The sequence below is a fragment of the Oncorhynchus clarkii genome, chromosome 15, assembly GCF_045791955.1.
Source record: "Oncorhynchus clarkii lewisi isolate Uvic-CL-2024 chromosome 15, UVic_Ocla_1.0, whole genome shotgun sequence".
NCBI lineage: Eukaryota > Metazoa > Chordata > Actinopteri > Salmoniformes > Salmonidae > Oncorhynchus > Oncorhynchus clarkii.
This window is the reverse complement of record NC_092161.1, coordinates 27,543,377-27,554,915: the sequence shown is the minus strand read 5'-3', so window position 1 is coordinate 27,554,915 and position 11,539 is coordinate 27,543,377. Positions and strand designations below refer to the sequence as shown.

At 42.7% G+C, this 11,539-nt stretch overlaps 1 protein-coding gene across 1 annotated transcript; it reads left to right on the top strand.

Moving 5' to 3' along the window:
• The first annotated feature begins 637 nt into the window (after positions 1-637).
• Positions 638-4,806, top strand: LOC139366760 (dermatan-sulfate epimerase-like protein). The gene has a single exon (XM_071104462.1). It carries the CDS (start codon positions 748-750, stop codon positions 4,405-4,407), a length of 3,660 nt encoding a protein of 1,219 aa, XP_070960563.1. The 5' UTR covers positions 638-747; the 3' UTR covers positions 4,408-4,806.
• Positions 4,807-11,539: the final 6,733 nt, after the last annotated feature.

Here is an 11,539-nt window from a genome sequence, read left to right as displayed (position 1 = left end):
ATTGGGACAGTACATCATCGCGACAGCTCGCAATGTTAAATGCGGAAATGCGCTATTTTCTTTGGTTTGTGGATATTTCAGCTCGATCGAGGAGAATAAAAAGCCTTTGGGTGTCTGTGATTGGACCGGACACGGACTGGGGCTGACTGATGTTTTTCCAGGAGGAAATGTTTTTTGGGGAGAGATGAATACGAGTTTGCTGCTGCTCGCAGCAGGAGAGATGCCAGTCACTCCATGCGCCACACTCCAGTGAGGCTGGACAACGTGCCGGCAAAAACGGAAAAGATTCATGGATAATTCTATGTTTAATTTTTCTAAAATATTTATGTAAAATTGTTGTTTGATTGTACTCTTATTTTATGGGTTAGAACAGATGTCCACACCTCCACAACTTTATCTGTCTGCTGCGTTTTCAAACCTTGCCAAGTGGAGATGGACATTGTGCGTTTGTGTACGGTATTGGACTGGAGTAGCCTATACAGTAGGCAGAACATTAGTGCTGTCAAGCTCTGGCCTCCTGGCAATTATTCACGCTGACTGGTATTGTAGAATGCATGCTATTTTATTGTGAAATAATATAGTCTGTCGTTTTTTTAAAAATAGAATGTGAGATTGAACTGTCAGAAAACACATCTCATATATATTTGAATATGTCTCCAAAATACATTTCTGAAGTTTTTGAAACATACTTAAATTTGCCATTCAGCTTCAAAAAAGATATGATAATATAAACAACACAACAACAAAATGTCTTGGACCATGGCAAAAAAGTGGATAGGGTGCTATATATTTTTACTGGCACTCTTGGCAGTGGGAATGGCCTTTTCGGGTGTATTCAATGCGTCCGAAAAATATCTTTTTACGGATGATTTGGTGCCGCTCAAACTCACCCAGGGTAAAGCATCAGAGCATCGAAAACTTCAATCTACCGATTCTCATCCCAACCTGTATTTCAACCAAGTTGATGAACAGCTTATGAGGCAAAGATCGTCCAGCACACACAGCCACATTTTCAAAGTAATCAGAGCAGCGGTCCTGACCATGCTGTCCAATGTGCCCCTTTACATGCCCCCTGCAAAACATGAGGAGTTTACTAGCAAGTGGAATGAGATTTACGGGAACAACCTACCCCCCCTTGCTCTGTATTGCCTGCTGTGCCCAGAGGATTCAGGTGCCCTGCAGTTTCTCATGAAGTTTATGGATAGAATGGCAAATTACCCGGACTGGAAGGTGACCAGTGCTCCCAATGATGAGGTGCCCTTGGCACACTCACTTACTGGGTTTGCCACCGCATATGACTTTATTTACTCGTTCCTGGACGAGCACCGACGGGATGTTTACCTCAAGAGAATTCGCTCTGAGACAGAGGAGCTGTATGAAACATCTAAGTATAGGGGTTGGGGGAAGCAGTATCTCCAAAATCATCAAACCACTAACATATTAGCCATCTTGACTGGGGCTATTGTGGTCGGCGCCCATGATGACCCAGAAACAATGGTTTGGAAACAGGTGTCAGTCAATTATATGGAGAAGACCATGTTTCTCCTAAACCACGTTGTAGACGGGTCACTGGATGAGGGCGTGGCATACGGGAGCTATACAGCCAAGTCGATCACTCAGTATGTTTTCTTAGCACAACGTCATTTCAACATTGACAACACACAGAACAACTGGCTGCGGGAACATTTCTGGTTCTACTATGCCACTCTTCTGCCCGGCTTTCAGAGGACTGTGGGCATAGCCGACTCCAACTACAACTGGTTCTACGGCCCAGAGAGCCAGCTGGTGTTCCTAGACACATTTGTTATACGAAACGGCACTGGGAACTGGCTAGCCCAGCAGATTAGAAAGCACAGGCCCAAAGACGGTCCCATGGGTCAGTCTTCTGCCCAGCGCTGGACTACCCTACACACTGAGTACATCTGGTACAATGCCCATCTCACTGCACAACCTCCCCATGGCTTTGGTAAAGCCAGGATGCATATTTTCTCTAACTGGGGTGTGGTGACGTACGGAGCCGGGCTGCCCAACGGTCAGGGAAACACATTTGTCTCCTTTAAATCCGGGAAGCTGGGTGGCCGTGCCGTGTATGACATCGTTCATGCAAAGCCCTATTCATGGCTGGACGGCTGGAATAGCTTCAACCCAGGCCACGAGCACCCGGACCAAAACTCCTTCACTTTTGCCCCTAACGGACAGGTATTTGTGTCTGAAGCACTTTACGGACCTAAGTACAGTTATCTGAACAATGTGCTGGTGTTCGGCCCCTCTCCCAGCAGCCAGTGTAACGCTCCATGGGAGGGCCAGCTGGGGGAGTGTGCTAAATGGCTGCGCTGGACAGATGAAGGGGTAGGGGATGCTGCTGGGGAGCTGATCGCTGCCTCCTCCCATAGAGACACTATGTTTGTAAGTGGGGAGGCAGCCCCAGCTTACTCTCCTGCCATGCGGCTGAGGAGTGTCTACAGGGCCCTTGTGCTGCTCAACTCCCAGACCTTGCTAGTACTGGACCATGTTGAGAAGCTGGACGATTCGCCCATCACCTCGCAGAGTGCGTTCTTCCACAACCTCGACATTGACTTCAAATATGTCCCCTATAAATTCATGGACAAGTACAATGGGGCGTTGATGGATGTGTGGGATGCTCATTATAAAATGTTCTGGTTTGACAGTCAGGGTCTCAGCCCAGATACTAGGATACAGGAGGCCGAGCAGGCTGCGGAGTTCAAAAAGAGGTGGACACAGTATGTTAATGTCACTTTCCCCATGAGGGCCACAGTAAGCCGAGTGGCCTATGTGATGCATGGACCTTATGTCAAAGTGTCCAACTGTCGATTTCTGGACAGTAGCAAAAATGGTGTCAGACTATCTCTAGTTATAAACAACACAGAGAAAATAGTTTCAGTTGTTACAAACTATAAAGACATAGGAACAAGATTAAGTTATTTAGGATTTGGGGGTTATGCCAAAGTGGAAGACAGACATCAGATCATTCGATATGGCCTGGGGACTCAACTGGTTCCGAAACAAAACACAGTGGACAATCAGCTGTTTGATTTTGGATTCACAGTCAATGTGATAGCGGGAGTGATACTTTGTGTTGCTATTGTTTTTTTGACCCTGCAGAGAAAGTTCTATGTGTGCTTCAGTAGACTGATGCGCTATGCTCTGTTCTCGGTGCTCATACTGTGGATAGCTGCGTTGTTGTTCGTGTCAAACACCTGCGATCAACTCCTATGTGGGGTCAAATGGAAAGGTGTCAGCACTGACCCAGAGGTCAGCAAACAAATCAGACTTTATGATCAACATCGCTTTGCCCTGCCAACCGTTGTCATAACGACCCTGCCTGGCTCAGGATCTGAAATACTTAAGAACCTTTTTGACAACAGCTCCGACTTTGTTTACATTCGGGTCCCCACGGAGCATGTAGATATTCCAGAGACCGAGTTCGAATTTGACTCGCTGGTTGATGCCTGTGAGTGGTTCAGAACGGACGCCCTGCGCGGACGCTTTAAAATCATCCAGGGCTGGCTGCACTCTCTGGTCCACAACACCAAGCTGCACTTGCAGAACATCCAGCTAGTGGAGAGTAGCAGGGCCAAGCTGCCCCAGAGAGCCCCAGGCCCCGGCAGTGACAGGAGGAAGAGGACCAGGAGGAAGGAGCCTGCCGCCGAGCTGAGGGGCAAGATGAGGGGCAGCCTTGATCGGGATGCTGAGTACGTCAGGGAGATGAGGCGCCACGTCAGTGAGTACCCCAATGCCCGCGTGGTCCTCAACATGAGGAGTGGAAGCTGGGGGCTCAAACTCCCCTTCCTTCAGGAGGTGGTGGGCCCGTCCCTGAGGACCATCAATGTAGTCAGAGACCCCCGGGCGTGGATCTATCTCATGCTCTATAACAGTAAACCCAGCTTTTACTCCCTTAAAAACATTCCTCAACACCTGTCGCTGATATTCAAGGAGGACGGTAACAGTAGCAGTACCAGGGACAGGTGCCCAGTCTCAGCCCCTGAGTTCAGAATGATCCGGAGGCTCTTGTCCCATTCGGAGGCCAGCGCCGTCCTCCTGCTGGCTCACCTGTGGCTGGCACACACTGCTGCAGTGCTCCGGGTCAGTGGGAGCCTCCAGGCAGAGGCCTACCTCCAGGTGAGGTTTGAGGACATAGTCACTTTCCCCCAGGAGACAGCTGAAAGGATCCACAGGTTCCTGGGGGTGCCGGTCACACCGGCGGCCCTCAACCAGCTCATGTTCACCACCTCCACAAACTTGTACAACCTGATGTACGAGGGGGACATATCACCAGCCAACATTAACATATGGAGGCAGAACATGCCTCGCAAGGACATCAGACTGATAGAGGACACATGTGGGGTGGTCATGAAAAGACTTGGGTACTCCAGGTTTATCAGCTAGTTAATGTTACTGCTGCAGGTCAGCTGATATCAAGTTGTCTTGTTTGTAACTGTCAATCTTTTACTTTAATCATCTCTAATGTTGTATTTTGCACTGACCGGTAACGGAAGTGATATCATCACTGAGTCACTGATGGGAAGTAGTAACACGGGACAAAAACAATTATTTAAGCCCAATTATTTAACTGTGTTCTGGGTTTTACTCTGTTACACTATACGTGGGCAGTTCTACTCACACATGATACCTTGTGTTTGCAAGTGAGGGATGTTTTACATTAAAATTAGTTGAAGGGGAACTTTAAAAGTGAAAGTATTTGATTGTGTTTTCTCCCTATTATCCCTGGACAATTACTTTAAACACTCTTTGTTGGAGTGAGATTTCCACCCTTTGATGTCTTACAGTTGTCTCTTAAAAAGTCTCCCAAAAAACAGCAATGTCTAAACAGATTATTTTTGTAAAGCTGTTTGGAGCTTAGAAATACAATATGTTCCTAGTGCTTAATTGTTTTTTAATATATATATATATATATATATATATATATATATGTATATATACACTACCGTTCAAAAGTTTTGGGTCACTTAGAAATGTCCTTGTTTTTGAAAGAAAAGCACATTTTTGTCCATTAAAAAATTGCTGTTCTTTCAAAAACAAGGAGAGTTCTAAGTGATCCCAAACTTTTGAACGGTAGTGTATACATATATATGTACAGTTGAAGTCGGAAGTTTACATACAGCTTAGCCAAATACATTTAAACTCAGTTTTCCACAATTCCTGACATTTAATCATAGTAAAAATCACCTGTCTTAGGTCAGTTAGGATCACCACTTTATTTTAAGAATGTGAAATATCAGAATAATAGTAGAGAGAATGGTTGATTTCAGCTTTTATTTCTTTCATCACATTCCCAATGGGTCAGAAGTTTACATACACTCAATTAGTATTTGTTAGCATTGCCTTTAAATTGTTTAACTTGGGTCAAACGTTTTGGGTAGCCTTCCACAAGCTTCCCACAATAAGTTGAGTGAATTTTGTCCATTCCTCCCGACAGAGCTGGTGTAACTAAGTCAGGTTTGTAGACCTTGCTTGCACATGCTTTTTCAGTTCTGCCCACAAATTTTCTATAGGATTGAGATCAGGGCTTTGTGATGGTCACTCCAATACCTTGACTTTGTTGTCCTGAAGCCACTTTGCCACAACTTTAGAAGTATGTTTGGGGTCGTTTTCCATTTGGAAGACCCATTTGCGACCAAGCTTTAACTTACTGACTGATGTCTTGAGATGTTGCTTCAATATATCCACATAATTTTGCTTCCTCGTGATGCCATCTATTTTGTGAAGTGCACCAGTCACTCCTGCAGAAAAGCACCCCCACAACATGATGCTGCCTTCCCCGTGCTTCACGGTTCGGATGGTGTTCTTCGGCTTGCAAGCCTCCCCCTTTTTCCTCCAAACATAACGATGGTCATTATGGACAAACTATTTTTGTTTCATCAGACCAGAGGACATACCAGAGGACCAGAGGACATTTCAGACCAGAGGACATTTCTCCAAAAGTACGATCTTTGTTCCCATGTGCAGTTGCAAACCGCAGTCTGGCTTTTTTATGGCGGTTTTGGAGCAGTGGCTTCTTCCTTGCTGAGCAGCCTTTCAGGTTATGTCAATATAGGACTCGTTTTGCTGTGGATATAGATACTTTTGTACCTGTTTCCTCCAGCATCTTCACAAGGTCCTTTTCTGTTGTTCTGGGATTGATATGCATTTTTCGCACCAAAGTACGTTCATCTCTAGGAGACGGAACGCATCTCCTTCCTGAGCGGTATGATGGCTGCGTGGTCACATGGTGTTTATACTTGCATGCTATTGTTTGTACAGATGAACGTGGTACCTTCAGGTGTTTGGAAATTGCTCCCAAGGATGAACCAGACTTGTGGAGGTCTACAATTGTTTTCTAAGGTCTTGGCTGATTTATTTTGATTTTTCCATGATGCCAAGCAAAGAGGCACTGAGTTTTAAGGTTGGCCTTGAAATACATCCACAGGTACACCTCCAATTGACTCAAATTATGTCAATTAGCCTATCAGAAGCTTCTAAAGCCATGACATCCTTTTCTGGAATTTTCCAAGCTGTTTAAAGGCATAGTCAACTTAGTGTATGTATCTTCTGACCCACTGGAATTGTGATGCAGTGAATTATAAGTGAAATAATCTGTAAACAATTGTTGGAAAAATGACTTGTGTCATGCAGAAAGTAGATGTCCTAACCGACTTGCCAAAACTATGGTTGTTAACAAGAAATTTGTGGAGTGGTTGAAAAACGAGTTTTAATGACTCCGACCTAAATGTATGTAAACTTCCGACTTCAACTGTATATATATATATATGAATAATGTGTTCCTAGTGCTTATATAAATATGTATATGAATAATGTGGACTGTATTTTCATAAAAATGTATACTGGAAATGTTTTATGTTAGACAAGAATGCCATCAATGACTTTTATTTGAATTTCATGACATGTTAATGGTTTAGCACTTTGCAGGGATTCCCTCAGATTATCTGTGAAAGACTATACATTTTAAGCCTTTAAAATCAAGTTGAAGTAATTATTCAAATGGTAATCTTAGGTTGTTGGTTTTCTGGCGGAAAAGAAAAGCAATGCCTTATTACAAATACACATACCCCAAAGGTTATAACAAATTAAAATGGAAAATTAATACCATGATCATGACATGATGTTTAACCCTTTCATGGCATCCATTGAGTTAAATCCAAAGAGGGTCAGCTCCATAGAGATCAAACTGGGCTAAACGACAGCCCTGACACAGTTTCAGTCTGAGCTATTCCAAAGCATCCCCCCAGCTACCCATATTAATCTGCAAAACACCATAACTGGGGCTCTGTCCTCTGTTTCTGTTGCTGTGTTATCTTCACTCGGCCCTAGAGGAAATGCAAACAACGCAAGTTTCCATTTCCTGTCGCGCTCAATCAGATATCTAATGATCTTTCAGGACTTTGTCCTTAAACAGTTCACTAGACAGCAGCCTCCACTGGTTATGAATATTAAGTGTCTATTAAAAGGAAGTCTAGAAGTTTTAGTTTTCTGGGTTGTTATGTTCTATTCTAAAAGCCACCAGTGTGGACAAAATGTATTGAGTCTTTTTGAGTTTATATTGTATGCTTAATATACATTTAAATAATTGGATATTAAACAACATGGAAAAAGTACACACTCAAAAACTGCCATTGTGTATGTAAAGAAATATACGTATCATATCTTACGGAAATATCAGTCCTTTCTCAGCCAGAAAATGTCCTGGTTTTCCACTATGAACACTGAAACCTGTGATTGCTTGGAAAACCTGTTTGATGTTGTGGTCTTTGACTGTGTGTAACTTGGCAGCCATGCTCTCTCTTTGGTGTTGCAATCCTGTTACCAACTCTGTTTTGTATTTGCTTGTGGGGATGTGTTTCCTTGCTTCTGTGGCCTTGAATTACAAACATACGTCTCTACATCTGGTTTTAATGGGCTCCAGAGCAGGATGCTGAGACAATGTAAAAGAAAATAATACATTCTTAAATACAGTACATTGACAACCAGTGACTAATATGATCCATTGCATCATTATTTCACTTTGTGGTTCTCTTTTGTAGTTCCAAAAACGGAGGCTGCTTCATCCCTATATATGGTAATCAAGGTCTAATATAGCTCTTTCTAGGAAATTGGTGACAGAAACCTAACTGCCTATATGTGTGCCATGCATGACATGGAACAGCCATCAAAATCCTGTAAAGAAATGCTCTTGTCACCTCTTTGCCTTAACGAGCCCTGAGCCACATAAAACATGTCTTAACTAGAGCTGTGTTGTTAGCCCGCTAGCATTCCTTATTCTTACTGTCTCCATGACTATCCATCCTCTACTAACACTGAGGTACTGGCAAAGCCTTCTACTCGTAATCCCCCTTCTGTTAGAGAAACAACCTTAATATCTAAAAAACATCTATATAGTAAATGTTATCAAACATAGTTAGCTATTCCTAATTGTACTTATGCTGATTACCCCACCCACCCACCCATTTTAGTCAAGGAAATACTATGATTATTAGGCTTGTAAATATTCCCAGAAAATGAATATTTTTGCTTTGATATTATATCTTGAGATAAGTTATGATTTACATTAAAATCAAAACAGAGTGTTTTGATGCAGATTGTGTGTAGCGAAGGAATAAACATTCAATGTCAACCAATGAAATGATATATTCAAAATCAAAGCCAATTAGTTCAACTATGCATGTTATGTAAGAAGGAATTACTTCCTTGTCTAAGTCAAGTCAGTGTCTCAAACAGTGCTTATGTGATGGAGAATCCCTAAAGTATTTATTTCTGACTCATTCAATTCCCACACCTATCCTCTCATATTTATACCAAGCCAAATTATATTATGCAGAATCCTTTTGATGTCTGATTGCAGCGAAAATAGTGTGAGGACGGTGATAAATAATATAACTGAAAAGCATCCTGCTCAACTTCAGCTCGTATTGTGTGGGCTAAGGCATACCTTATTCATCATATTAAATCTCAATGTAGTCCAGGAGACCAGATATACTGATATAATGTGATTGCGGCCCTATAATGCAGTATGAGTAAGTGATCCACTGTATCACACTAAGCAGAGGTTAACCAAATGGAACGGTCGAGGGACTCAATTTCAGCTGAGTAACCGACTATAGCTGTACTCTTCTCCTTGCTATCTGTATCCTCCGTATCCTCCACCAGCCCAGTATTGGTCCCAGGGGGTCCTCTCTCTCCTGGCAGCCACCAGCCCTGCCAACACTCATTAATTAACCTTTACTTCAGCCGCCATCAGTTAGGAACTATTCTAGTGGGGAGCTGGATCACTGTTATACAGTGTGTTTGCTATAGCTGTGTGCTACAGTATAGAGAGATAATATAGCCATTATTATAGTCTTACAACATTGTTGAATAGTCGTTTCTGATTGGCTGGAAGGTAATTTCAGAATGGACATTAAAACCAGATAATGGACAGTTGGAAAATATATCGGGGCACCTTGCAATCATGACGCAATAAGCGCCTAGACATGCAGACCGTCCTTGCTACAAAGTTACAGAAAGCTGAACCAACAACCACACTAAACAAAATCTTTGTATGGGTGTTCTTGAACAGACAAGGGTACAGAGGATACAGGGACAAAAAAAAGGTAATTTAAATTAAATGTTCATTATCTATTGACAAGGTGTAAAGCTGATGGCATACCTATTGTTCCCAATGGGTCACTTTCACCTTGGCAGAATAATACCCGGCCATCAGAAACCTCCTCGGCGGCTGTCGTTGTTCATATTTACCCACTGGTGATAGAGTAAGCGAGCCGCTCTCTGTTTGGATATGGGGCGGCATGGATCATTCCGATTGGTATTAATGGAACTTGACTGGAGAGGAAATGAGGGGGCATTGTCAATTTACGCCTGAGGACAAGTCACGTCTGCGGTGAAAATGGAATCCTTCATGCCAATAAAGCAGAGCGGCAGTCACTAATTAAGATAAGACCACAAGACTCAGGCATGATCGCTTGAATCACACAGAATATAGCACTAAAATGTAAACTATATTCATACCACCACTCATTTAAGCTGAGCATTAGAGTATTGCTCATATAAAAGTGAGAGAGGATGATGCACATTAGAATGTTTTGGTCTAAAAAGTCTAAAATGCATGTTGATATTTTTTTATCTGAAAAAAAATGCCCTTTTCTTTTCTGTACTGCAGTTATATCTAAATATGGTTGACACGGAGTTGCTTTTGAGTCTAAACGTGAACATGACTGCCATTCTAATTGGTGAAGAGGACAAACAGTACTACATATCCTTGTCTATGGGGTTTGTGTTTGTGGCTGTGCTCAAAGTGGTTTGCCTTTTATCTCAACAGCCCTAATGGAAGAGGCCACTCAGTGCCTTAATTAGCATAATTTCCCTTTCTTACATTTGTTTACATTCTGAGAGCATCACCAATGTAAAAGCCATAGAGAAATGTATTTTCCCCGTGAAACCTGAAAGCCTACAGTATCTCTGACCCTCCTATCATGGATGCGTCTCTAACTCTAAAGTAAATAAACATTTCTTTACAAATTATATTTCCTCTTGGGAGCAATACACGTGCAGTATATAAATCAGGACATATATGCTTTTAAGAGTTGATTACTTTTTGACTTTGAAAGTGAAACCTTATAGTTCCTGTCAGCGGCCTGTCAGCTTAACCTGTCTGTCTGTGCAGTCGTGTTAAATCCTCTTTCTTGCTTCGTTCGCTTGCAGGCTAGCTGCACTTCTGTGACTCTAGGACACAGAGCTGCTGTATCTCTGTCTGAAGCCTGTTCCTCATGTTTCAACCCTTGTGGCATGTCCTCAATTGCTAACAAAGCACCAACGAAGCAGGATGACGTGTTTAGAAATGAAAATGAAAAAAAGATTTTCAACTGAAAGCATTTACTGTGCTGGCAACTGACTGATTTAACTACACAACATGGCAATGTCAGCCTAAAGTGGACTTAACCCCATTCTGGTCGAAATAGAGTTGTTTAACGGGACGAGCCAATAGCGTAACCTAATGAGGTGTTTCTGCCCATTAAGGGCCTGCCATACTACAGTAGCGAGACCTCAGAGCTAGTGTTGTTTTTCTGGAGTGAGGGAAACTGGCCAGCTGGCTAGCCAACAAACAGACAGAAGGGACGGGACGGGGAGAGGCCGTTCCTGGACGATAGACTCAGTAGTCTTTCATTATGAGGATTTAGGAAACCATAACGACGTGCTGTCATATGGCTACTACGATGACCACTTTGGTTTCATGTCTGGAAGACATTTGAAGGCTTTTAAAACAACCATCATGGTTGAATTGTCAGACCAATAGTATTAGCGAGAGTGTGAGGGAGAGACAGATAAACAGAGACCGACAGACAGAGAAAACAAGGTCTATTGTCTTGCGGAGGAGCCCCATCCTGGGTTGATTTGCTCAAACACAAATCTTAGATTTCTCATTAGTGTTATTTACAGTGGGGCAAAAAAGTATTTAGTCAGCCACCAATTGTGCAAGTTCTCTCACTTAAAAATATGTGAGAGGCCT

What these genes read in the sequence shown, in the direction of transcription:
- LOC139366760 (XM_071104462.1), top strand. Translation starts at nt 748, where the DNA reads ATGTCTTGGACCATGGCAAAAAAGTGGATAGGGTGCTATATATTTTTA.